The sequence below is a fragment of the Lathamus discolor genome, chromosome Z (assembly GCF_037157495.1).
Source record: "Lathamus discolor isolate bLatDis1 chromosome Z, bLatDis1.hap1, whole genome shotgun sequence".
Taxonomy (NCBI): Eukaryota; Metazoa; Chordata; class Aves; order Psittaciformes; family Psittacidae; genus Lathamus; species Lathamus discolor.
Genome location: NC_088909.1, coordinates 86,809,122 through 86,836,927, shown reverse-complemented (window position 1 = coordinate 86,836,927; position 27,806 = coordinate 86,809,122). Strand labels below are relative to the sequence as shown.

Below are 27,806 nucleotides of genomic sequence, written 5' to 3'. Positions count from 1 at the left end.
CGCGTCCGCCCGCAGGAGGAGACCCGTCTGTCCCCGGAGCCACCGCCACCACTCGCCCGGGGGCCGGAGCCGCTGCCTGCGGGCGCCCGGCGGGGCCGACAGCCATGGGAGTCCGGCCCGCGGGGGGCGCTCCCTAGGGCGCGGGCGGCCCCGCTCGGCCCGGCAGCTGCCAGCCGGCGGCGCGGCCCCCCGGGCCTGCACGGCGCGGTCCGCCTAGCGCAGCGGCCCGCCGCCACGGGGCTGCGGAGCTGCCGGCGCGGCCAGGAGCGCCCCGGGGACGCGGCACCGCCGGCGCTCGGCGCCGCCGGCCGCCATGGGGTAAGGATCTTGCGGGGGGCTGCCGGGCTGGTGCCGGGGCGGGGGATGGAAGCGGCTGCTGTTGAGGTGGGCGCTGCTGAGGGCGCACGAAGGCGGGATGTGTTAGCGGCGGGGAGCGCAGGGAGCAGGAATCCTGCCGCGGCCGATGCTGTGCATCATCCCGGTGGCAGGGGTGCGGTGCGCTCCGTGAGGGCGCAGCGCGGTCTGCAGCGGGTTGCCTCTGCCGTAGCGCACCGGATCGTGGGAAGATCTTGGCTTCCAGATCCCCGCCTTGAGGAGCTTTCTCGGCGGTAGGTACTGGGCGGTCAGAGCTGAAAACGGCTGCTTTAAGATCAGCGTGACAAGGTGAAACTTCAGAGCCAGCGAAGGCTCCCTTTAACTCCCCCGGAGTTTTCGGAGGCTGTAAAGCAACGTGTGAATTTCGCAGTGAAGAAGGCTCTGAGGGAATGCGCTCTACAGCAGGTCCCCTAGTAAACTGGGACGTCCTCTTGAGGTTTTTAGGAGATGAGAAGGAATAAAATCTTTAAAAAGGAATCCAATCGCATCTAAATTAGTAGATAAAAGAAATGATCTAGATATCCGTGAAAACTTTAAAAACTTCTATCCATACTAATTTGTATAGTGAAATGAAAAAACGCTCTCTACTAGCGGGCGTGTCTGATAATGGGATTGAAACTCGTCCATGATCAAAAGCAACAGAAACCTGGTGTGATTTGGCTAACTGCAGGGTGGATCCAGACTTTTAATGAGCTAACAAAATGCTCTTTTTCTGGGGCTTTATGGCATAGTCCAGAGTATAAAAGTTAAAGAAATATGGGAATTCGAATGTGAAATCAGTATATTTATAAGGAAGTGAAAATTGTCTCTTTCCTCAGGCTGGACATATGGAATTATCCAATTTATTAACTTGCCTGTGTGTGTGTGGGGGGGTGATAACAGCTGCATCCTTGGCTCTGTCCTAGTCACTGGTATTCAGCGTACAAGATGTAGGAAGGAATGGCTTCTTAGGCTAGCTTGTATTTTCCTGTTGCCTTCCCTTCCATTAAAAAAAACCCAAGAAAACAACAAAAAACCCAACACCAGACAAGCCAAATAGACCTAAACTTGCAGCTATCTACATATGCAAGAAAGTGATAATGTGTTTCAAAATCCTGCCAAAAGGCTGAATGGTATTAAAATGTTTTGGGGATATATTCTTAAAACTGGTAAGTAGGCATGGAATTTTGCACCTCTTAAAATTCAAATAATAGAAAATCTCTTATTTATATAAAATCACTGCTGTGTTTGTAGATACGTCAGTTAAGTGTCATATTACAAATATGTCGTATTACAAATACAGAGAGAACTGTTTAAGAGGAGTAAAGCAAAAACCTGACAGGGGTGAAGGAAGAAAAAAAAAAAAAGACTCCCCATTTCATTGTCTCCATTATTGCTGGTGTTTTAGAGCCGTAGCTTCTTAATGAATAGCATAAATCAGTATCTGTAGAGGGAATTAAAATAATCCTGAATACCTAAGTTGTTGGTGTGTTGACTTTGGTAGTATCTAGGCATATTGAGGTCAGGAGGACAAAACTCACTGGTGAAGACTTTTGAAGGCTCTTAGTGCACATTGGGGTATTGCAGTATAGAGTTCCTTTGCAGACTGCCTTCTGACAAGGTGGACAAACCTTAGAAATTTAAGTATGTGAGTGAGCATATACAAGCAAGGGCCAGCACCAGCTCTGTGGATCTGCCATTAAACATCAGGTGTTTGCTCATGTTCAGAGCACAGGTATTTTGTATAATCACCTAAACACAGTTGCCCATGGATTTTGGAGTATTTGTAGATGAAGGTTTACAGGACTTCAACACTGTTACTGTGAAAATAGTCTGCAGATACTCTACTAAATTCTTAAAATTGAGTGCTCTAGAAGCAAGTTACAAAATGGTTGATAGTCTGTGTACTGTATTCTGTATTCGGTACTGCTGGCCTGTGTAAGCTTGTGCAGCCAACTTGTAGTACCTGCTTGATGGAGAGTTTACCTATTCTAATGGTCAGAAAACTTGACATGGGGGAGAGGAACTGGCTTGCCAAGCCAGCAGTGGCTTTCTTAGTGTCATTTGTTATAGTGAAGAATTCAGAGTTCTTCCAGTGTAGTTCAGCTTACTTGGCGCATCAGATATCAACAGGCAGGCAAGTTAATTATGCAGTGTGCTGCATACCAAGATGTGATGACTTGTCTCAGGGCCAGTGCTGCTATTAAATACTTGTTTTGAGAAGCTTAAAACTAGAAGGTGGTATTATAGGGAACAGCAGCTCCGGAGGTACTCCTCTAGTTGCTGTGTTCTGTATATCTGTGGATATCTCCTACTTCATAGGAGGAGGTAAATGAATCAAGCCTTAGGATTGCATAGATCAGACACATAGGATGTGCACTCTTTTTTCTCTAGCTGCCGGTCTTATCTCTCCTCTTGTAGTTTCTCATCCCTGTTGCACAGAGACAAGTTGTTATCAATAATCATTGTAGAGTGGTATAACCATTTATTTGTGCAGACCTATTTGGTTGATCACATGAAATATCGTGTACTTTAACAGGAACGTATGGATTTTTATGTGCCTGTTAAAGATGACCTCAGTATATTCTGTCTGTCTTTATAACATCTCTCTTGTATTCCCACTGTTTAGAAATACAGTATTTGTCAGAACTGCATAGTCTTCTTTTTAGCAGAGGTTTGGTTACATTGAAAATCCTCAAGAAATGCATCTTAAATAAATGTAATCAAGGTGTATGTTGGTAACCTAGATTGTTGTGTTCATTGACCAGGTAAATCCCATGTTAAAGCTGCAAACTGTCTCTGTATTTTTACTTCTCATTGGTACTGCTTTTACTTTTAGCTGGGGCAGGGGAGTTACAGGTTTGCATTTGTGGACTGCTTAGGCTGAAATTAATGCACTTCATGCTGTCTGCACAGCCATGAATCCTGGCAGGGGTGAGAAGCTGGTGTCCTGTTAAACTTAATCTCTCGGATTAATTCCTGGTTTATTAATGGGTTGTCTCTCTCTAAGTACTTTACTTTATGACCTTCTGGGCTGTGGACAAGTATCCAAAATTGTCTTACTAGATTTTTCCCTTCGCTCTTCCTGAATGATAATGAATTACAGGGTAAAAGCTGCTGTAAGATGTGCTTGTCTCTGTCATGTCATGTTAATCAAGGTGTCTCTAGAAAGACTTCAGCTTCCCTTCAGTTTTGTTGGACTATATTTAGTATGTTATCTTCATAAAGGTGGTTATGATATGTGTCAGTTTGAGATGGTGGAATTAGAATACTAGGTTCTTAAGCTGGCTGGAGAATATTGTGGAAGATGAGTATTTTAGGATGTTCTTATTAGCATTGTAAATGCCTAGAAATAAGTATTTCGTTTTAATTTTTGGCAGTTGGGAAAATATCTTTTCCGGATTGACCCATTCCTAGCCCTTACCCTTTTTGAAGGATGGGGAGTTAGTCGGATGCATTTAGTTAGAGCATTCAGTATACAGCGTCCCATTTTGAAGAGAGGGTATTATAGTTATAGGGGAATTGACAAATCATGTAATTCTAAACTGTAGGATGTAATATCTTTTTATAAAGCTCATTTAAAGCTTTAAAATCTAAAAATATGTGGAAGTTTGTACTGTTTGAACATATGGGATAGAGAGATACTGCTGTGGAAATTGGTTTTGGTTTGCTGCCTGTTGACTTGCTTTTTTAGGTGTTTCCAAACCCTGGTCTTGTCCTTAAACTTTTCAGTTTACTTTCTCTAGCTGGATAGCCAGAGATGAACACTACAAAGTTGTTAGGAGCCAGAGGCATTGTTGATCACTGAATTTGACCTAAGTTCTTTAACCTATCTTTCTGCTTCCCACAAGGCTTAATGTTAGCTTTCTCTTTGTCTTAGCAACAGTCCCTCCGCTCCTCTGACACAGAAATATTGCAGATAATAGAGCAGAAGGTGTAGCTTCTTGGCAGTAGTTCAGTGTTACTGCAGTTCCTGGCCATCTTGCTATCTCAGGGGTAAAATGAGATGCTTATTGTGTGAAAGCAGTGGCAGCAGAGTAGTTTATGCTGTCTTCTGTAGCAGTGTGGAGAGTGTAACGAAACCAGATCAACATCAGTTACTATAGATAACACTATAAAACTTGATTATCTGGAAAAAAAATAGTAAGGTGTAAATACCTAGACAGATGGACTGTATGTAAATCAGCTTGGAATAGTTAGTGAACTACCTTGTTAAGCAGCAGTGTGTGGAGACCTCTACCATGCTTAAATTATCTTCTGTCACAGTAGTTTTATGACTGTGAAATAAGCACGAAAAATCAAAACCAGCTTCTGACCTGGAAGCACATAAATGAGTGTCCCAGACCCACAGGGGATGATTTCCATGCTGGTCTAGTGGAGGTATTTGTAATGGCTTAAGGTTGTGATTGATCTCTTTCAGTATTTCCAAGCATTCTATAAACTATATAGACCAGCTCTTTGGGTAAAATTGTAGTTCTGCTGAAAAGAAACATTTAAGTCCTTCACACTCATCATGTTGAGATTACTGTTATTCTCAGTGTCTCAAGACAAACATCAGATGAATGCTTTGTATGTGTGTTCTTGTGATTTCTTTCTCTCAAACAGTGCTTGCCCTACAACAATTCCCGTTACTTTTCAGGACTCATAACCAGACGTCAAGCCAATACTTGGAAGAAATACACAGTCTCGAAGCCATAGAGATTGCAGTAGCATGTAATACTGTAACAGGCCAACACTTGTAATCAGGGGAGGCAATGACATCTAACCAACATTAGAGTGTTTCTGCCTGCTAGTTAGTAAGTGTACTAAGTAGAAATCAGATATCATTTTAATGAGAATTTTGTTTGAAAACATCTAATCTTGATTCATTATTCAGCTCATGATTGTCTCTTAAGACTGCAGTTTTATTTAAAGCTCTTAGCTGAACATTCTTTACATCGCAGCTTTCCAAATCTATGTCCATGTGTTAGTCTACTACAAAAAGACTAGCATTATCTCATGATGTAAGACTAATTTACTAGTAGTATCTCATTAGTATAGGCACCCAGGACATCATTTTAGCTAAGCTTGTGCTTTTCCAGTGTATTCCAGATCAGAGACCATGTAAACAATACAAACACTTCATAGAGATTATAAAGTTAGTTCTACTTTTCTAGGTATCTTTAATTTTTAAGCTGTTGAGGCCTTAAGTAGTTATCAAGAGCTGATTACTTTTCTAGTCCAGAAGTTACAGTTTAAGAGGCACTTAGCAAGGGAGTTAGTGTCATATAGAGATACCCAATGAGGCTGAGACAGGATCTGGGATGGAACTAAGATTAGAAAATGTATATATATGCACAGAGAAATTAAGTGTGCTTGTGTCTTAACAGCGTGCCGTTTATATCTGAGATAGCCCTGCGCTAAAGGAAATCTCAGTCTTCCCCACGTATGTGGTTATAGTCTTAGTAACAGAGAACTGTAACAATGGACAAATGCACAGAGTATTCTGTATTGTTTTAAAACCCCCACATTGGAGTACTTAGTCCTTTCTTCCCCCCCCTCCCCGCCCCCAAGATAGTATGGTATTTCGAAATCCATATTTAAAAGCCCTACTTAGGTGAAAGCCTTCTGTAAAAAAAAAAAAAAAAAAAAAAATGTGCAAGAGCAAGCTTTCTGGTTCAGGGTTTCGTGCTGTTCTCCCTGTGAGGCTTTTCAGATGTATTCAATCTTAAAGGTAAGGTGCAGTGGGTATGGAAGCATTATGCTATGAAAAATCCACTTTTAGATCTAATTTTGATAACAGGTTTCCTTTCCCCGTTCTGTTGCAAGTATTTTTGTTTTTTCCAAGGCTGGGCTGTGTGAGAGCCCCCAGTATTAGTACTGTGTTCAGGACAAGGAGGCTAGAGGGGAGAGAAGGCTAGTGGGAACTGTGGTGTTACTCCACCTGGGCCTTGCACCATGCTGTGCTGGGCTCTGCTCTATCTACAGAGAGCCCTGGTAGTGGTATTAATGTCATCTGCTCTGTTCTGCAAAGTAGTAGAACTGTGTTTGAATAGTGTATTGATTTTCTGGAACTGCATCACAAATATGCTTCTGGCAACACACTGCATTCTGACACGCTTCTCTGGTGGCAAGTAGTGTGAATGCCAGTCATCGTTAAAAAAATTTGTCTAGGGAGACACTGTTAAAACATGTAATAGATGATGCTGGATTGCCAGATATGAGAATATATTGACATTTCCAGTATCTAATTATGACTTTTTGCCCTTTTTTTTTATTTTTTCATTTTTACTAATGGCTTTTACCTGAATCAAGAGGGAAGAACTTAAAATGCATAGTTCCTCTCAGGGTTTTCTTCTTCCTCTTCTTCCTCCGTACACATACAACTGATTCACAGGCACTGGTTAGTCAATCTTTGTGGTTGTCAACCTTTGTCAACATTTTCATCATGTTTTCACTGAGCTTGCCACCAAAAAGTGGGAAAAACAGAAGATGGGGGCTGCTTTTTCCTGTTATCTGCTGCAGCAAAAGCATTTCTGCAGTGAGCCACATCAGTACTGTAATGTGGCTGACTGCATGGCTGTACAAATACAGGGTTCGCAGTAGGGAAGTGTCATTACAAGTAGGATAGACATACCTTTTGCTACAGCAGTGTCTGATGTTCTGGAGGGAAGTGTTGAAAAAGATCCAGACTTAGAGTTATCCGTGTGTGAGTTTGCTCCTCAGTTTCGAAGCTCAGGTCAGAAAAGTTTTTTTTTGAGACTGCGCACTAGGTTGAGTCTTAGCTTGTTGAAGAAATGTCATTTTATTCCCCTTTCTGTAGTGTCTTTCATAGTAAAAACCATAATAGGTAATGTCTGAGGTTAGAATTTGGCTTTTTTTTCAAATGCTTTTAAGTGCCTTATTTTGTAAATAGTATGCTGTAACCTTGAATTCATAGTTAATCTTGAAGTAATTCTTGTAACAGGGCATATAATGAGATCTTCCTTGCATTTTGGAAACTGAAGAATGAGCTTTAAATGGTCAGCCCTTTACAGTGAAGTGTTGGTGAAATAAATGATCCTTGATGTATATTATTATAATCCCTACTTCTTGTGCCTGCTTATTTCCAACAGCCTGCTAGCCCTGGCTTGCAAGAAATGTAAAAGAAAGTTACTGTATGATACTGGAGAAACCAAGAGTTTTCTCCAACATAAGCCTTACTGTGGAGTGTGCGGCAATGTCAGGGCTTCTTGGGGTGTGAATTGTTTTCCATGCCAACAAAAATAAGCATATGGAATAATATATGCTGTGTAGCTCTCTTGTCTCAAATCATTACATGCAGTAACTGGGGTCCTAAACAGCTATTTGGCCAGTTGACTTTGAAACTGAAAACTTGTGCTTTTGCACTGGGAATATTCTTCACTGACTTGTGTGTGACTAAAAGTTAGCCTGCAATTAGACAGGAGCCATTTCACATAGATTAACTTACTTTCAGCTTCTGAATATTGATTTCCAAGTGCCTTTTCAACATCCACATATACATATGTGTATATACAGATACACCTGTATACATATAGACGTATATATGTCTCTCGCATGCCAGTGTTTGTTCTTGTTCTTTTACAAAACGTAGGATTTCCTGTGTCCTTTAGCAAGGCTACAACCCAGGCATCCTGAGCTCTCTGCATTTGGACATCCATAGGAACTTGGTTCCTACCAGGAGATGACTGGCAGTGTTTGGGAATAGGAGGTGTCCTGCTGAGTTGAGCCCTAGGTAGGCTTGGTTCTTCAGAAGCACTGCACAGCTAATGGCAATATGTCTGGCTGTGCACAGTAATAAGACTCGTAGGATCTTTGGGAAGTTTTCTGGAAAAATACAGGTGCTGAAACACATGGTTAAGTAATGATCCATTTTGATGGGATTTCTATGAAACATGGGCACTAAACTCTGGATTCCCTAATTTAGCTCACATCTGAATGTAAATGCTGCCTGTTGTTACAACAAATCTTGACAGGCCACTCAAGATCTGAGATAATTTTTAATGATAATTATGTATTTGGTGTCCTTAAATGTGAGATAAGTAAAAAAAAAAAAAAAAAAAGGTCCTCCTTTTTTATCCACCTGAGTTAAGAGTTTTTAAAATTGGGTTGGAACAAAAGCTAGGATAGTTCTATTACTGGAATGGATTTGAAGGGCATTGTAGGGGCCTTTTCTATAACATCTGTGACTTATCATTAGCAGGATTTGGGAATCAGTATTATTCTGGAGTGAAGTTCTTGGACAAAAGAAAACAGTTTGCTCTTCCCCCAAGATTATTTACAAAGAGCAGTTTTACTTAGCATGAAAAGACTTCTGAACAATCCTTCTCTTCTCCTCCTTAGTAAGAACCATAAATCTCGTCAGATCTTAGATTCAAAGAATTTTACTGCTGTCAAGGAGTCAGAGATGGACATAGCAATCCTCAAATCACCTGCACTAACTCAGCCTTTACATATAGGACCCGAGTCTAGATCTTTAAAGGTTACCTTCTGTCTTGCTTGACTTTTCTTGCTACTTCTGCAGCTGGCTATTGTTTTTGTAAAACTCAAAACATTGCTGATTCAGAGGACTTCATTGTCACTTAAAGCAACATGTATAGGATGTTGCATATGTTTCTGAAACCATTTGGAAAAGAGTAGTTGAACACTCTGGCGGAAGGATTTTGTCAAGGAAGAATAGTAACTGTCAACACCTTGTTCAGGTTTGAAGTGGTTTTACAAAATCCAGCCATACAAACAGTTGTGCAACTTTGGGAACTATTTCTGTAGTGGGAACCTGGAGCAAACATTTGATGTTCTATATGGCTTTGAACAAATCCTCGTTAGTATATTTAGACTCCTAAAAATGCTGGCTTGATGATCTGCAACTTGCATGTAAGAGTACTTTTCTGAAGTACTTTTCCCTCAGAATATAAATGGAATTTACCCAGTTACTAAGATACAGACTTTTGTCTTCACCCTGTACAAGTCCTCCTAACTTCCTCATTGTAGAGGAGAAAGAGTGGGAAAGAGTTATAATGATGAGTTCAGATTGTGGGTAGGTGAACTCATTTTTTGACACCAGGTCACTGAATGCTGCCTGGTATGAGTACCAGTTTTGCAGCAGAGTGCGTGACTGTGTGCTGCTGTTAAGAACTTGATGACAACACACAGTTTATGGTTAGTATCACTTGTTGTGGTCACAAAGTGGAATTTCATCTTTCACATTTGAAAAATGCACCTAGTATGTTTCCATGAGAAGCTTATACTGAATGAGAAATATCACTAACCATAGCAGCACAAGAGCAGTTAATCTTCTTCATTGACACTTGACAGGCATGGTGATCTGCTTATGTCACCTGGCACCTTAATGAAGGCCATTAGAAGAATGGCAAGAATTCTGGTTTCAGATGCCATTATGCTTACAATCTAATCCGCTTATATACTAAATGTTCGGAAAATTAGTGGTCATGATCAAACTTCACATGGAGCCAGTTAAGTAACAGTTAAAACTGATGCTTCAAAGTTCAATTGGCAGATACAAAGTTTTGCTTTAAATGATTTTGTCTTGTATGTATGCTGTTCTTCTTCCTGAAGAACTGTTCCTCTTCATTTGCTTGTGAACACTGACATTTTCATGCAGTTAAGTATGGTATTAGTATTTACTGCTTGAGGCATTCTGTTCACTAAGTTAAGCAGCTGTATATCCTGGTATGTATTCTGTTTCTGAACACAAAACCTATTACAATGGGAAATGGTAGGTTCTGCTACATGGACTTGTATTTGATGCTTCAGTTAACCTCTTTTGGAAGTAAACTGGTGAGCACCTAAGTGCACGTCAGTTTGGGAAGACTGAACCATGTCTATGTTTAGCGTGCATGAGTGAAATGTTTTTAAGTACAGCTTTCTTTAAAACTGGCTTAGCTACTTACAGAATTCTTGCATTGCAAATAAACCTGCTTGTTTCTGGCCACTGTTTATTTCATGGAAACAGAAACATTAGGGCTTGACTTCTTACATTTAATACCTATCCTGATACTTATGCAAAGGAGTGGGTGAGCGAGGTTTTTTAGTTCTTGGTTCGTGCATAGGTTTTGAATGCATTGAACCCTACCAGTTCATTCCAGTACCATGTAAAGAAAATTGTTACTGTTGATAAAAAAGTCATACCGAAAAAACTAAATAGCTTTTAACAAGCACTCATTCCAGGTCTTTGATTAGATGCTTCGTAACAGTAGTAGCATGCATTTATTGCTTGAATATTTTATTGAACTATTAAATATAGGCCTCTGATATAGGCAGTTTCAAGTCCATTGAAATAGGCAAGAAAATACCAGTTTTCTGTCACACAGGCATTCGAGCCAGCACCTCTGCACAAACTGTATGGCATTCATTTTGCTGCTCAATTTGTCAAAATGCTAACTGGTTTCCTGAGATCTGATTTTTTTTTTTTTTCCCCCCTGTAATTATGTTTCCAATAAGTTAAGTAACGTCCATCTACGTAAATCCCTGATAGGTACCTGCTATCTTGGGGTTAGAGCTCCAGTCATTGTGGGTGCCTTTCTACAGTATAAGCCATATTTTGAAGTACGCTTTGCAAAGTGGTTGATAATCTAATTACTGTACACTAACACATAATTTGTCTTTACCAGCCTCCACCAGCGCAATCAAAGCAAGTGCATGAGCCATCAGTGAAGAAATGTTTATTTACATTATTTGGATAGCAATACGCAAGGGTAGTACTGATGCAGCCATTGTATTTCCAGCACAGTCATCTTCCCTATGAGATGCTTATCAGTGAGACAGCCTAGACCAGGTATGGCCGTTACTCTCCAGCTGTGGGGGCCCATCGCCAAGGCACAGCACTTGGCACAATACCTTTGTTGAGATTTGTTGTACAGACCTGTGTACCTATTTACACCTCAGCTTCTGTAGAAGGCTGTACAGGGCATCGCTGTTTGCTCCATGCACAGTGTGTGGTCATACTGATACGTTTGAAAACGGATTGTGCTTTGCATTCTTGTTGTGAATCTCACCATTAAGGTGGGAAGTTGCCTAAAAGTGCAAGGCATGTCACTGGGGGAAATGGGATTTGGAGCTGGCCTAGGAATGCCTGTAGGTGGTCTGATGAGCAGAGGGGCTGTGAGGAATGGTGTTTGGGTGTCCCGCTTTAGGAGGAGCCTCAATGTTTTTGGCACGTGTGTGGTGTAAACAGTCAGGAAAACTGAGATCTGTCACTTCCAGTTACAGCTCAATACACATGCAACCACTGCTTTCAAAATTCAATAGTGTTTACTAGGCTGCAAGTTATGAGAAGGAGGGACTTGCTGGCATGGTAGTTGCATGCTCACAATGAATTAAAGAGGCTTTACAGTTCCTGCAGTGTTTAGTGGGATGATTCAAATTGATTTGTTGCTTATGAATATAAAATTAATTTGTTTACCTTTCTGGGAGTCTAATTCAGTTCCTTGATACAAATGAAATAATGCAGTTCTCATCTTGTGATGTGGACCAGTGATTCTTTTTGAAACTTTGCATGCTGTAGCAGTCTGGATGGGATTGCAAATTGTTTGAAGATCAGTTGACGGGGATAGTGAAGAAATGCATGTTTATTCAGTTTGGTTCATTCTGCTTGCTCCATATATAAGTTCTGATACTTCCACTGGTGCTGGTGTAAGCATGACTTCAGCTTTTGAGATGTCTGCAGTCAACATGCAGGTTGTGCTAATGATTTATTTCAGGGTGTTTACTTCTGAGAATTAAGTGTAAAAGCTGTCAAAACTGGCTGTTACCTGACAAATTCTTAATGTTAAATAAGGGGTTTGTGGGCTTTAATGAAAGGAGTGACTAGCGCCAGGCCCACAAAAATTAAAAGCATTTTTGCTCATAAAAGGCATGTTGAAATTACTAATTTGGAAATCTAGAAAAAGGTGGGGTAGACTTGGTTGATGGGGTGAAAAGCGTTAAGGAGGTGTGATCACTTCTGTATGAGGACCTACAAGGAAGCAAATGGAAGTTTGAAGCCAATAAAGACAGTGATAAAAGACTGGTAAGAAGCATTAGAAGGATGAGTTGCTAAAGATTCTGGTGCTGAGTGAGGAAACCTTACTTTGCTACAGAAAATAATTTAAAATGAATTCCAAGTGTCTCATAATAAACAAAGAAGATAGGTATTCCTTGTTTGTTGTGAGCAAGTTGCTGAGAGATCTTGTCTTTAAAATCACAAAATTATGACTAGTATTAGTTGAGTGTTGCCTCTCAAAGATAATTGGAAAAATAGAACTTAATAATATAAAAAAAATCTAAATACCATCAGTGTTTACTGTATAATTGGTGATTATCTCAGTGGAAACACATGATGAATTAATTCTGTGATTTTTGTCTTCCTTCTATTGCTTTTTTTTAGGTTCCAGAATTCTCATCTCTCTCCCTTGTCAAATACCCCAGCTTTGTCTCTGTCGGCTCATACCTGTGAAATACAGCCATCAAAACAGACGTTCTTGTCACAGGCAATGATGAGACTTGATGGAGTGCACAAAATCACGCTGAATGTCAAATTAGAAAATACTGCATTTACATGTTTATTGAACTCTGCCGTGTTTTAGGGAACTTAAGCTAATGTAGAATTACTACTTATTATTTCAGTGCTCTTCATGACTGCTTGTCTTCGTGCCAACCCTCTGTTTTTGGTTCCTTCTTTTCTGTGCTAGCTGTGCAGTGACACTTATCAACACTGCTGAAGGATTTCATTACAGCAACTAAATTGATCTAACCAAAATTTACAACAGAGGGTGTTAATTTTTGGACAGTCTCATGCTTTCATTTTGGAACAAAGCAAGGAATTTGTCTGTCAATTGTTTGAATGTGTTACTCTGTGTGGCACTTCTACCACTGCTGTCTTATGACCCTTGTATCCTGCCAAACAGTATGATTAACATCAAAGAGTCTTCATGTTCTTGCAGTGTTTTGTTTTAATTCATCTGTGCCTCAGCAACAGCACCTAAGTGGCCTCATCCAATTTGGCTTAATTCTCACCTTGTTTACTCAGCATCAATTAGTCTAATTAGTTATTTGTGAATGGCATTAACAGCCCTTCTCACAAACTGAAAATTGTTTTGCAAAGGAAACTACTGAAGTTCAGATCTCAAAGAGCCCATGAACTAATTTAAGGGTGCCCGTGAGACATGGCCAGGAAAACAGATGGGATGGGAACAGGCTTCAGTTCTGGAGTTTGCAGTAGATAGGAAATCATGTCCCACCTGGAGCCTTCTTCCTCATCCTCCTCTTCCATGTCTCTGGAAAGGACAGTACTGCTGGGCCTGCTTGTAGAGCAGAGACTATACTCTTGCTTACCAGCAGCATCTCAAGACCCCAGAGCAACTTTGTTCTCTCACCCTCTCTGCTTCTGTATTTGGACAGCTATGCATGTTCTGCTGTTATAGGGGTCTTCTTTGTTTCTGTTCTGTTGGGTGGTTTTTGTTTCTGTTTGTTTGGTGTGTTTTTTCCTTTGAAACTGTAGACCTTGTAATGATACTGAAGCTATAGATAGTGTCCCTGAGGACCATGTCTAGAAAATGTCTATTTATTTAAACTCAAGAAAACTGATGATGCATATTGTTATGACTTATTGAGCAGTTAAATTGCTGTGCTAAATAACAGTAGAAGTTTAAGCTGAACAGTTAAGCTGCTTTATGTTCTCCCTTAAAATGACTGTTACATCAACTCCATTGATTGTAGATGTTGATTGTAGAAAAAGTTTACCTCTATACAGAGAATATCAAAAAAGTAGGGAAATGAAAAAGAAAAATCTGGTTATCAATACGTTTTGATCCTTTCTAAACTTTTTTCCTGACAGGTATGAATGACATTATTTCTTCCTTTACTACATTGTGCTGTGTAGGCTTCATTCCTCTCATTTCTCTGTGTTGTGAGTGTGGCAAAGTTGCTTTTCCATGCTGTAGAATGATAGGAAATTAGTATTTTTAGACCATTCCTTGCCCCTTTCTTATTCTAGCTGCAACTTAGCTTAGTTTACTGTGTGTGAGGGTTGTTGCAGAAATGTTAACATCTAGACTACTTTCAGAAGTGTCTTGTTAGCCTGTCATTCCAGGGTTCTTTGTTCACATAACAGAACCTGACATTAAGTTGTTTTTCTTTTTGCTTCTGGTTAACACTTTCAGTGACTAGATGGATCTAGTCACTTTCAGTGACTTGGTGGATCCATGGCATAGCCATGGCATAGCCATGGATCTTGAACTTAACGTAAAGATAGAAGTCCTCTGTGGACTTCTTTGACAAGAATTTTTGGACAGGGCAAAATCCAGGAATATAATGTAACTTTGTATTAATTTTTACTACTATTATTATGCAATATTTTCAGTATAGGTAAACATCTAACTGAAAATTCAGCCTAACATAGTTTGGCTGCACTTACATCATTACAAGCTGATCATTAGTTTTCTCTAATCTTCTAATTTAAAAACAAATTTAAGGTAAAGGTTCAGAGATACCTTTGTCCACTTACTTGCATGATTTAGAGGAATAGTCACTTCTTTTTGTAGAAAAATTCTGAAGATGCTTATATCCCTGGAATGGCATAATAAACTGAAGTGAAAAGTGTGAAGATAAAGCTGAGTGCTCGTAATACACTTTTTGTTATCTCCTCTGACTCCCAAAGCTCTCACTTGAGTCATGGTTTGAAAATGAGCTTTTGAAGGTTAGGTGGAAGGACAAAAAAGGAAAACCTTAGAGAGACCTTTGTGCAGCTATTGGAGGAACTTTTATAGTCAGTGATAAATTCTTGGTGTAGGTGTTTCCTGTAACACTTGGGCTGGTTGCCTGCCTGCAGAACTTGAGCAGCATATGATAGATGAAGGCATTGGGGAACAGGCATTTCTTAAAAATCTATGGAGTTACAGAAGTGAAAGCAAATCCAGTGTTTGTCTGTTTTTCTTCCTTTAGTTTTTAATCAGGTTAACATTACCCTTAGTGCAAGCAGCTTCATGTTCCTTGCCATTATACCAAAAATTGAAGAGTTTTGTTGCTTTTTGTCCCTTGCTCTAGACTAGAAGCCTTAATTTTAAGTAGTATCTATTTTATTCCAAATACAGGAGTTTTCATATTAGCTGGCAAATGTGATTCCTTGTGTTCTTTCTTAATCAGAACTTTGAAGGCATGTTGACTTTGCTTGTTAGAACTCAATGGGAGTGCCTTTACCATTCTTGGGAGCCCCAGAAAAGAGCAGTGCTAAGCTGCAAGCTGTTCTGTTCAGTTAGGAGGCAGACTTATAACAGACATCCAAGCATGGCTGGGACAAGCAGCTAATGAGATACTACCTAAACAGCAGGATGAAATGCCTGATCTACAGGTGTAATTTTGACACATCTAAGTCGAATTATAGTGCAGAACCCTGTGCAGTGTCCTGCTCTTTCTCTGAAGAATGTTACACATTTTCATGTTTCAGTTTTTGCTTTCTTCAGTTCATGATAAAGCAAAACGTGAGGTTTTGCTGTTGATCTGCACATTGAACATACCTAGTAAGTAAGACCCACCTGATTTCACTCTATCATGGATGCATATGATCATTGCTTGCTTGAAGGAAAACAAGAGGACACTGTCATTTTGATTTTCACTGTATTCTGAGAAATAGTAATGCGACTAATGAATGCACTTAAGTCTTCTCTGCTGGTATCTCAAATTTGCTGTGGAAATCAAGAAAAGAAAAAATTTGAAACATCTGCAGTGAATGCTGACCTACCAAAATAATTTATTCCATGAATCTCATTAGTTTGAAGTTAATGCATTAAAGCCTTACCCACTTGATGTTAGGCATCTAAAGATGGAATAAGACAAAGGGCAATTCTTGGCTTCTTAGTGCATTTGTATGTCCCTTGCGATATGGTGAGGGCCAAGGAAGACTGCCAGTGGGCTGTTGTTAATGAAAGATACTGAGGGCAGAATCTGTTTTCTTGACGGATTCAAAGTAAGCTAACTGTAATAGTGACCAACTTTATTATTAATAGACTTTGTAATATTTTTCAGGCGGATATATGTGTGTGTATGTAAAAACAGTGATCAGGGGCATGTCAGAATCAGAATGGTTTTGGTTGGAAAGGACCTTATGATCTAGTTTCTGAACCCCCCTGCAATGGGGGGGGGTGCCTTCCACTAGACCATATTGCCCAAGGCTCTGTCCAGCCTGGCCTTGAACACAGTGGGGATGGAACATTCACAGCTTCTTTGGGCAACCCACACCAGTGCCTCACCACCCTCACAGTAAAGAACTTCCTCCTTATATCCAATCTAAACTTCCCCTGTTCAAGTTTTAATCCATTACCCCTTGTCTTGTCGCTATAGTCCGTGATGAAGAGTCCTTCTCCAGCTTCTTATAGCCCCCCTTCAGATACTGGAAGGCTGCTATGAGGTCTCCACGCAGCCTTCTCTTCTCCAGGCTGAACAGCCCCAACTTCCTCAGCCCATCTTCATACGGGAGGTGCTCCAGTGCCCTGATCATCCTCGTGGCCTTCCTCTGGACTTGTTCCAGCAGTTCCATGTCCTTTTTATGTTGAGGTCACCAGAACTGCACACAATACTCCAAGTGGCGTCTCATGAGAGCAGAGTAGAGGGGCAGGATACATCCTTTGACCTGCTGGTCATGCTCCTTTTGATGCAGCCCAGGATATGGTTGTCTTTCTGGGCTGTGAGCGCACACTGCCAGCTCTGCTGCTTGGGACACAGAATCATAGAATAGTTTGGATTGGAATGGATCTTTAAAGATCATCTAGTCCAGCCCCCCTGCAATGAGCAGGAACAGATCTTTTCCAGCCTAGCTGATTCTATGATTCAACTAGATCAGGTTGCTTAGAGCACTGTCCAACCTGTCCTTGAATGCTTCCAGTGATGGGGCATCTAGCACCTCTCTGTTCTAGTATTTCACCACCCTTGTAGTAAAAATGTAAATCTACCCTTTTTTAGTTTAAAACCACTTTCCCTGCCACAACGCACTCAACTAAAAAGTCTGCCTCAATCTTTCTTATAAGCTCCCTTTAGGTACTAGCAGGCTGCTAGTGGAGCTTTCTCTTCTTCTCGCTGAACAAGCCCAACTCTCCCAGCATTTCCTTCCAGGAGAGGTGTCCTGTCCCTCTGATAATTTCTGTGGCCCTCCTCTGTAGAATTGTTGGGTCTTTTGTCTACCAACACCCCAAGTCCTTCTCTGCAGGGCCGCTCTGAATCTCTTCTTTGCCCAACCTGTAGCTGTGCCTGGGATTGCTCCGACCCAGGTGTAGGACCTTGCACTTGTCATGGTTGAACTTCATAAGGTTGGCATCAGCCCACCTCACAAGCGTGTCAAGGTCCCTCTGGATGGCATCCCTTCCCTCCAGCGTATCAACCGAACCACACAGCTTGGTGTCATCGGCAAACTTGCTAAGGGCGCGCTCAATCCCACTGTCCATGTCGCTGTCAGAGATGTTGAGCAGGACCGGTCCCAACACCAATCCCTGAGGGACAACACGTCACTGGCTCCTGTGCTTGCAACTCTGCCAGCTTCCATGGTTTAGATGCTGCTGAATTTGTGAGACTGTAGTCTCTGTGCAATGCTACAATTAATTTTAAATCTGTGCTGTGGAAAAAGCTCTTTACTATTATAAAGTTTACTGGTAACAATATCCTTCACTGGTCTCTTATGAATGGGAAGCTCTGGCAGAAGAGCAGTGAGTTTAAATGAACTTTCTCATTGCTCTTCATAATCATGAGTTTTGGGTTTTGTTTTTTGTTTTGTTTAATAGCAAGAGCCTTATTTCCCAAGGTATGGTAATCCTAGCTCTTGTGATTTTATATGATGACAATAAATTTTAAGTGCTGTCTACAGTTGTCTTACAGTGTCTGCTTGCAGGATACTCCTCTGCCTTTCTTCTCTCTCTTCTTCCTCTGGAAGGTCTTATGTATGGGCTTCCTGAGCATTTAGCTGAGATTGGCACCTACAGAATGGTTTATTTTTTCCCTTGAATAGACTGTTTTATAGAATGACATGCTCATAAAGATGCCATGCACATCAGTGGATATGCCAAAATGTTATCAGAAGGAATTTACTTCAGAAATGTTTTCTGCCCTATATTTTGAAGTTACCTGCTTTCCTGACTTGCCTCCTGTGTCATACAGACACTTCTATTTGTTGGTACAAATAAGCATAAGTAGATGATTTTTCTACCAGTGAAAGTCTATAATTGCTGACTTCATTAGAGTTCTGTCTCCTCATAGCATCAAATTTAGCCTAGCTTGTATTAAACTATATTCTTTGCACCCAGCTATATACATGTGTTTTGCATATATTTCTTAGCCCACAGTAAAATGTTAAGATTTTTTTTTTCCTTAGAGCCTGGAGCTTTAAGGTATGCAGATACTGTGCAACTGTCCCCCCTTCTGTCTGCATAGCTCTGAAATTTCAGCTAGTCTTTATAAGAACACTGACATTTCAAAGATAATAGATTTCTGAGAGTTTTATGAAAATAAAAAGTCAGGTGGAAATAAGTGCTTGTTGAAATAGCGAGTGTTCAGCTCCTAATAGTCACAGAGGAATTTTTTCTCCCTTCAAATACTGAAAAATTGATGGCATAATTTGTGATGGTATGCCGAGTTAGAAGTGGCTAAAGATCGAATACTAAAAGCTCATTGTTCAGTGGGAACAAAACAGCTTGGCAGAAAGCTTGAAGGCAGTGCTCTGTGCAGTGTTACATAGCCATAGAACATCTTCTGAGAAGTAAGCCACTGAACTTAACAGGCAAGTAGGCAAATATGTATGTTAACTTCTAACTGAATACAGAAAACTTGGGAATGACTTCCTAAGCTTTTGCGGACCATGAGTAAATCTGACTTAAACCCAAAATACAGTAGCAAAAGTAGGTCTAAAAATGTAAATGTAAAAATAGATAAACTGCTGGTGGTATGGGAAAGGTTTTGATCTTGTTGCTTGATTGTAACTTCCTTTTTTTTTTATTTTTTTACTATCTGAAAGCTTGCTTCGAGACGTTAAATGTATGTAATGTGGAAAGCAAAATCTTATGAAGTACTCGTTTTGTAAGTGTGCTGAGTGTGTTTTGTTCAGGTACTTAATAAGTTTAATTTTTATTTCAAGATGCCAGTTGTCAGTCACTTTCTCTCCAGAAAAAGATTTTACTTCAGAACAGTTCCCATACAACATAAAACCAATGTTATGCAATACTGTCCCACAAGGTACCGTATACAGTGTTGGTCAGACTTCATGGCAGTTTCAGGAATAAGGAGAATTCTGTGGCTTTCTGTTGCTTTGAACTGCATTTGCAGGTCTTGTTAGTTCAGACTTCTGAGAAATCATTGGCTGTGTTTGGATGCCATATTGACAAATTAGTTCCGACTACAGCTGCACTGTTAGTCACTGTATTTCTTTTCAGAAATATCTCTCCTCCTCAAGCTGCTTAAAGTAACCAAAGCTTGTTAGAGCTTTAAAAACAACCTAGAGAGTGTATTTTTTAAAAGTATAGCAGGGCATTGGGAGAAAGCTCTAGTCTTAGTATGCTGTCACTGTGAAAAAGCAGGAGGGTCTGTAAACTGGAACATAGGAAGTTCCACGTTAACATCAGGAAGAACTTCTTTACTGTAAGAGTGACAGAGCACTGGAACAGGCTGCCCAGGGGGGTTGTGGAGTCTCCTACACTGGAGATATTCAAGGCCCGCCTGGACAAGTTCCTGTGTGATGTACTGTAGGTTACCCTGCTCTTGCAGGGGGGTTGGACTAGATGATCTTTTGAGGTCCCTTCCAACCCTTGGGATTCTGTGATTCTGTGATTCTGTGATTCTGTCCTAAATCTGAGGATAATCAGCAAATGCCTGAGAGATCATGAAGGGGATTCATGTTGGCTGATACGGGAAGTTACCTTGAATGGCAAATACTACAGAAGCTCAGAACTTGCTGTGCAGAATTACCACCTTTAAAAACAGGTATGTGATGCCTGCTGAGAACATTTGGAGTCCTTAGGACTGGCAGAGTGTGTGTGCTGAGCATGCAGGCTGGCATGTGGCAGGGTTTACTGTGCCCGTGGCTTGTAAATGGGCTGAGGGCAGAACGCTTTTTAAGTCTAGCCTGCACTGTGGACAGGGAAAGTGGAGTGTAGCTGTACTCCATTTCTGAGAACAGGGATGTTGTCCTGTTTTTTAGTGAACAGGGCATCATCTTCCTCTGAAATTGAGTCTGAAATCTGAAGGATGGGATCTTGCTCCGTTTTCAGTTTGCAAAAGCAACAGAACACCTCCAAGGCACATTTTGTTGAGCTTGACTCGGAAACAGTCTTGTATTTGTACTCCAGGAGCATCAAAACCAGTAAGTCTGGATAATGCACCTTGGAGCTTTTAAGATCCATACCAGGGAAATAGAAGTTGCTGAAATGATTGACATAAATGCTCATTCTCATGGACTCAGTGTTTGTACTCAGTAGATACTTTATAGCTATCAAAGCTGAGCAAAGTAGGAGGACCCCATCACACTGGACCTACTTTTCCCCTTTTGTCCTGCTGGTTGGGGAAAATAGCTGACCTGCTCCCATACAGTGCGGCACCCTTCCTACCAAAACCATGTCAGTTTAGCACAGAATGCGGGGGAATGGCAGGATGTGTGCGTAATTTTTTAGAAGTTTTTTTAGCATCATTGACACACCATTAGGGGAGGCAAGTAGGAACATCAACTAATGTTGAAGTTCTTACCTTCTTTTCAGTGGCCTTACAGTTTTTACAGTAACTGAAGCAATAGAATCCAAGCCTTGAGAATTTGTAGATATGGCAATGAAAATAACTTGGAGTCATGGTAAACAGTAGTGTGGGGAAAGAAGTAAGAGGAAGGAGGTCTTCAGCAGTAGCGTTGAAGTACCAGACATGTCAAAGAATAGGTAGGTTTTTCTTGTAAGCCTATCCTAGGACTGATCATATGTCAATGAATGTATTTCTGTATCAGTGATGAAAAAAACTCTTGTGACTCTACCTGCTAAGTGGTACTTACCATGCTTCTTTAGTTCTCACATTGCCACTCAAGTCCAGGAGGACATAGCATTTACTTCTCTTTAGTTTGTGTTTGACCACTCTAATGTTGCAGTTTAGGCCTGTGAAGAGCAGCAGTGTATTAGCCTTAATGTTTCTGCCACGCCTGAGCAGACATTTCTAATAGTCAAACTAAGTTACTATGGCATTCTTGTTAGTTTCTATTCGTTTTGTTCAGCATCAGGACATTTCTGGAAAAAAAATAATTACTCTCTATGTAATTAGAAAAGAGTTCTTGTCTTAGTACCTATTAGTGTCTTTAATGAATACTAAATAGTTTCTGGTAATGAAAGAACAACAAGAGAAAACTCAAAAAAGGAGGAGTGAAGAGGGAAGGGTACAAAACTGATAAGATTGTTTTTTTACAGGATTTTTTTTTTCTTATTTAAAGCTGTTCTCTTGCTTCTCTCTGAACTCTATAGGCAAAAGTAAATTTTTTTAATGTATATATATTTTATAAAATACAATATAATTTTTTTATATATATGGTCTGAGTACTTTGCAAGGCAAAAGGGAACTACTTGCTTATTTAACTAATACTAATACTCCTGTAACTAATATTACTTCATCTGAATTAGTTGAAACTTTCAGAACAGGAGGGCATCATCTCCTTTGTGGATAATGGAAGAACAAAACGCTTGAGTAGAGATTGATTAGCTGAAGTTACAAATCTTGTATATGTTTTATATATTACCTTTTGTTTATGACTGTTTTAGTGAATCTAAAATGTAAGTATCTCTATAGTATGTTGCCACAGGAAAGTACAGATGGCCTAATTGTACAGTGGCTTCAAAGCACTTGAGTGGCACATCAGTGACTGATTCTGTAAAGCATTTAGTCTGTAGACATAAGGTGCATAACTTCCATTTGTTCACAGAAATAATCAGATGTTCATCATCAAGTGTCAAAGCGTTGGTCTAATTCTACAGGCATCTGAAGTTTAGCATCTTTGTTAGGAAAAAACCTTAATTACTCCAGTAATCAGGCAAAATCACGATTTATGCAACTAGCTTAACAAAGAGAGCTCTGTTTTTTTCTGAGTGTAGACAGCTTGCCATTCACCAAAACAATAGTTTCAGTTAAAACATTGAAAGAAAAAACTAAATCTAGTCTTATCAGAAACAATTGAAAAAGTGTAAGTAAGCTCAATTTTTGCTGTTCCATACCTTTACTATAATGTCTGTGCTTGATCCCTAAATATGCTCTGCAAAGTGCTCTGGCTTATCTTTGAGCAACACTGCTGAGGAATCAACAGGGATATGAGGCCATCTCATCAAACACATTGAGGATGTTTAGCTGTGGCTATGGAAGATTTTTGTCCTGACAGTTCAGGAAAGCAGCAACTCGGGGCTGAAAAATAAGCCTTTATTGACACTCCCGCTCATTTTAGTTGCATAGTTTCCTCCTACCTTTTACATGTTGAAATCCTAACCTATGGTATGTTACACCCAGTAGTGTGATGTACTGTACTGTGACAGAATTGAGTGTCAGATTTGGGTATGTTTAATTGGGAGGTAAATGCAAAAATGTGTTTATATTGAAGACAACAACTAAAGTTTAACTGAAAAAATAATTGTATCATAGACTAGTTAGGGTTGGAAAGGACCCAAGATCATCAAGTTCCAACTCCGCTGCCATGGGCAGGGACACCTCAAGCTAAACCATGCCACCCAAGCCTCTGTCCAAGCTGGCCTTGAACACTGCCAGGGATGGAGCATTTACCACTTCTTTGGGCAACCTGTTCCAGTGCCTCACCACCCCCACAGGAAAGAATTTCCTCCTTATATCTCACCTAAACTTACCCTGTTTAAGTTTGAACCCATTACCCTTTGTCCAGTCACAACAGTGCCTAATAAAGAGTCAATCCCCAGCATCCCTATAGGCCCCCTTCAGGTACTGGAAGGCTGCTATGAGGTCTCCACTCAGCCTTCTCTTCTCCAGGCTGAACAGCCCCAACTTTCTCAGCCTGTCTTCATACGGGAGGTGCTCCAGTGCCCTGATCATCCTCGTGGCCCTCCTCTGGACTTGTTCCAGCAGTTCCATGTCCTTTTTATGCTGAGGACACCAGAACTGGAAATAATGTCAAGGAGAATTTCTTTACATCCTGGAAATGGAGAAAACAGAGTCCAAAACACTAAAAAGTTAAATCAAAGTTCCGGTACTTAGTATCTTTGGGTTTGATAGCAGCATTCTTGGAAGATTACAGCAATCCCTTTGTCTCTAAAATGTAGCTAAATTTAAACTGAAAACCATTTCAGTTACGCTAAAGTATTTGTAGATTTCTGTAATGTTGTAAATTCTAAAGTATGGTAGGCAGTTTAATTTGCTAAGCAGTTAACTTTGTACTATGTATGTTACGCGTACTTAGTGTTGCTATGAAAATGTTCAGGTTGTGAAGATCTGAAGAGCGAGGGTTTCACAACACATGTTCCTGGCCATAATTAATGTTAGTTTTAGAGTAATTGCATTGAATTGGACAGTTTAGTTTCAGATTATGCCCTAAAATTGATTAGAATAATAGAATATTACAAGATTTTAGAGAAGATAGGGGTTTAAAGTCATCCACCTTTTGCACTGTAATGATGTAACTTTAGTGCCAGTTAGTTTAAAGGTATAGATATGGAGGACGAAGGGTTGGGAAAGATGATGGAAAAGGGCTGAATCTGTATTAGAGATGTCTGTCTTTATCTGACTGTACAGCTGGGTGCTGAATTTTGTGTTAGAAGGCTTTGTTTGCTTGCATATGTAAATGTAGTTACTTACTGTATGCAGCAAGCAACACATACAGATACTCTTAGGAAAGAAATTAACATGCAAAATGAAATGTGGACATCCCAGTGGGCACAACTCTCTGATAACTCGTGTGCAATGATATTATGTACAAATCAGATTCATTACTTTCACTTTATCCTTCAGGGAACAACCTATCTTCAGCACCCGAGCTCATGTCTTCCAGATTGACCCAAACACTAAGAAGAACTGGGTTCCCACCAGCAAGCATGCTGTTACTGTGTCCTACTTCTATGACAGCACAAGGAATGTCTACAGGATAATCAGTTTGGATGGCGCAAAGGTAAGTTTAATTTCTGAAAACTTGTTTGCTTCATCAATTTTTTAATTTATTTTCTAGACTGATGTTCTTCATGTATCTTTTCAAATGCGCTGTCATTATCTGAGTAACAGATTACTGATATTAAAATGGTAACATTGCTTCATTGCATGTTCTGAGTGTTTATTTGAAAATGCTATTTTCCATGTGTTCATATTTGCTTTGGTATATCTGCTGAATTTAAGGGATGACCAGTTACTAAATTAATATTATGGGCAGTCTAAAAAGACATTCCCTGTGAGATGCACTGGAAAGTACAAGTAGGGTTACAAAAACCTGTTTTCATCTCCTTTCATCCCTACATTCAATGTTCTATCAATATCACTGCCTTCAGCATTATGAAGGACATCTGCTTGGTGCCCATAATCACTTAGTAAATCCTTTGTTATGTAATCTTCCAATTTGTGCTGTAGAGAATGTGAGGATTCCTTCCTAATAAAGCTCTCCGTGGTAAGCTTTTACTAAAACTCAGTTGGTTTCAGCTTGTGTTTGGGGGGGAAAGTTTTTATTTTCTGTTTTCTTTTCTTTTTTTTTTTAAATCAGGAAGAATAATATCTTGAGCTGTTGACATGAGAAACCTTGTCTAGGAAATTAATTTGACATGGAGAAAATATGTGACTATTCCTTGGTTTCTATCCCAAGCAGGTATAAAACCAGTAACTTTACAAACAGCGTATCAGAAAAGCTCTGCAATAAGGGGCATTGAAGATACACAGAATATAATCAAAAGTTGTAATCCTTTCAGGAGACTTTTATTTGCAACATCTGGAGATGCATCAGTTCATGTTGTTTGGAGTGAAATACTTCATTAGAGCATAGCAATATTCACAGAGATTTTGTGGCTGTTTATTGAAAGTTGTTTTCAAAAATATCCAGAGTATTGCTATTTTAAATGAGGCATAAAGGAGTATATAGAAGTAGATTGCATAGTCAAAGATCTCTATATGATACTACTTTAAATGACTAAGACTCTAGTATCACAGCCTGCCATCATTCTTCCGAATTTAAATCTTAGTTTATTTCTTCCCTTCCCAGTCTTCCTTCAAATGAGTCTTTTAGTTCTGTCAAATAATTAAAATACCTTTGTGTGACTTTTTGCAATATCTTTGTGTGACTTTGTGTGACTTTTTGGGATTGGAGCTAAATGCTCCAAATCAAGAAATCAAGACTACCAGTGGTAATCTGTAGTACCTTAACTGATACGCAGTTTACAAAATCCTGATTCTGGTACCCACTGGGGTTCCTCTACCTTTGACCAATGCTGCAACTCCTGCAAAGCGGCTACTGAGTTAAATTGTCAAGCAATTGTTCATCTACTTGTTTGTTCTTTTTATCTACTGCATCATTTCCTTTACAATTACAGTACTGTTGGCGAGGTATACTGGTAATGCTATCACTTTTATTTACTCTCTCTGTGATTGCTGCAGTCCTAATAATGTTTTCATCCAAGTGTTGGATGTCTGACTAAGGTCTATGATCCCAGTCAAGATTAAGAAAGACCCACTGTTTCAGACAACACAACACTGCTCTGAAACACACAGATATATAGCAGGGGGACCCATGGAAGAATTTTAAGGTGGTTTTAAGCATAATTCTGAGATGATTTTTGTTCTTTTTCTTTATTGAAACCCCATATTTTTTTAACATGTCTGCACATATACAATATAGTATGTACAAAGGGCTAAATGTAAAGATAAAGCACTTCTAAGATAGGAGTACATCTAGACAAGTGTCTCTTTTACATGGCATACAGCTGGGTGCCAGTAACACTGTTGGCATCTGAGCTTGCAATGCCTTATATTTTTATTTGGGCAGACATAAGCTATACAATTTAATTCCCCATTTTAAGTTTTGAAATGAAACTTAATAAAGATGCTTTTGCGGGCTCTTTGAGAGACAAATTTTACATCGAAAATGCTTCAAATAGACATTACCAGTGGCCAAAAACTCGTGTCGACCCATACTGGGTTTTGAAGCTGTCATGCCCCTTCTTTGGAGGGAATAGGTCCAACCATGTTTTATTGTATACCTTGGTGCTAATGGCATTTACAGTAAGTACCCTGTGGGGGTCTGTGTGGTGGAGAGAATGGCATCAATGTGGCTGCTCAGTTACAGCAGTGCAGGTGCTGTACATTAAGTCAGGAAGCGATGGGAACTCGCAGAGTGTTCAGTTACACTGCAGTAAGGAAAGTTTGAGAGATACTTTGGATTTGAGTGATAATCCTATTTCTTTCCCACACCCTTCTCTCTCTTTAGGTGAGTGGGTTTCAGTAGGATTGCTGGACTAAATTTAAGTTCCCTACTAGTTGTCTGAAAGTTATTAAATCTCTTATTGAAAATGGGACATTTTTAAGACATGATCTTTAGTTACCTCTGAAAGATGCTATTGTACATTGCAGATTTCCATTTGAATTTGTTTGTGGGGGTCTTTGGTGTATTTTGAGAGAGTTTTTTTCCTTACTCCATATCAGTGGGTTTGTGAACAAGATTCAGACAGGACAGGTCCAATAGAAGTTCTGCTTATTTTTAATGCATTCTGTATAACGTTTTCTGATGCTACAGTCTTCTCTTAAAATACATTTCACAGGAAAAGATGCAGCTCCCTCTGACTTGACTCCCTCCAGAAAATTTTCCAGAACCATAAATTGTTCAGTGTACATGCCAAATTTTATAGTCGCACAGAATATGTGAATCCCTTTTGCCCATAGCAGGGAGCTCCTGATACAAAAAATCTAATAGCATTCAGGGCCATGCAGCCTTCTTCTCCCACCACTCCAGGAATCAAGAGAAAGCCTGAAAAGTAAAATTTCTTATACAATATGACATGACAGCATTAAGCTGTTGCTAAGGCTTTCAGTTCTCCTTAATTACATAGTCATTTCATAGCTCCTTGGAAAAATGTGGTTTAGTACTCCTACTAGGTGATGGAAGGAAGCTTCCATTATTTCCCCAGTAATGCTGCAGACAGACAGTAGCATTATTCCCAGAATCCCGCTGTCTCTTTCGTTCAGTCTCAGGCAGTCACTCAGAAAAGAAAGAAGATTGAGTAATGTGGTTCATGCAGTATTAGTTAATGGCTCTGGTAATTTTTTCACAGATGCAAGGTAGGACAAAAACCCTAATAATGTGTGCCCATCTAAAGCAAGAGAAAATTCTGTAAAAGAGAAGTTTTCCAGTCTGTAGGTTCCATGAGCTTTGTGTATATGATTTCTGAGTCAAATCTCCCATCAGTGTTACTGCAGTTGATGATCTTTGCATTTTAGTGACTGTTGTAAAATAAACCAGTCACTCGTTAAAGAGA

General features: G+C 39.9%; 1 protein-coding gene across 2 annotated transcripts in view; it reads left to right on the top strand.

Moving 5' to 3' along the window:
- Positions 1–247: 247 nt before the first annotated feature.
- The window catches only part of HOMER1 (homer scaffold protein 1), a 90,369-nt gene continuing 62,810 nt past the window's right edge, over positions 248–27,806 (top strand). For both annotated transcript variants that reach the window (XM_065663090.1, XM_065663089.1), the window contains exons 1-2: positions 248–318; positions 24,313–24,469. In XM_065663090.1, the coding sequence (XP_065519162.1) occupies positions 314–318; positions 24,313–24,469 (162 nt within the window). In that variant the 5' untranslated portion in view covers positions 248–313. The remainder of the gene's footprint in view (positions 319–24,312; positions 24,470–27,806) is intronic.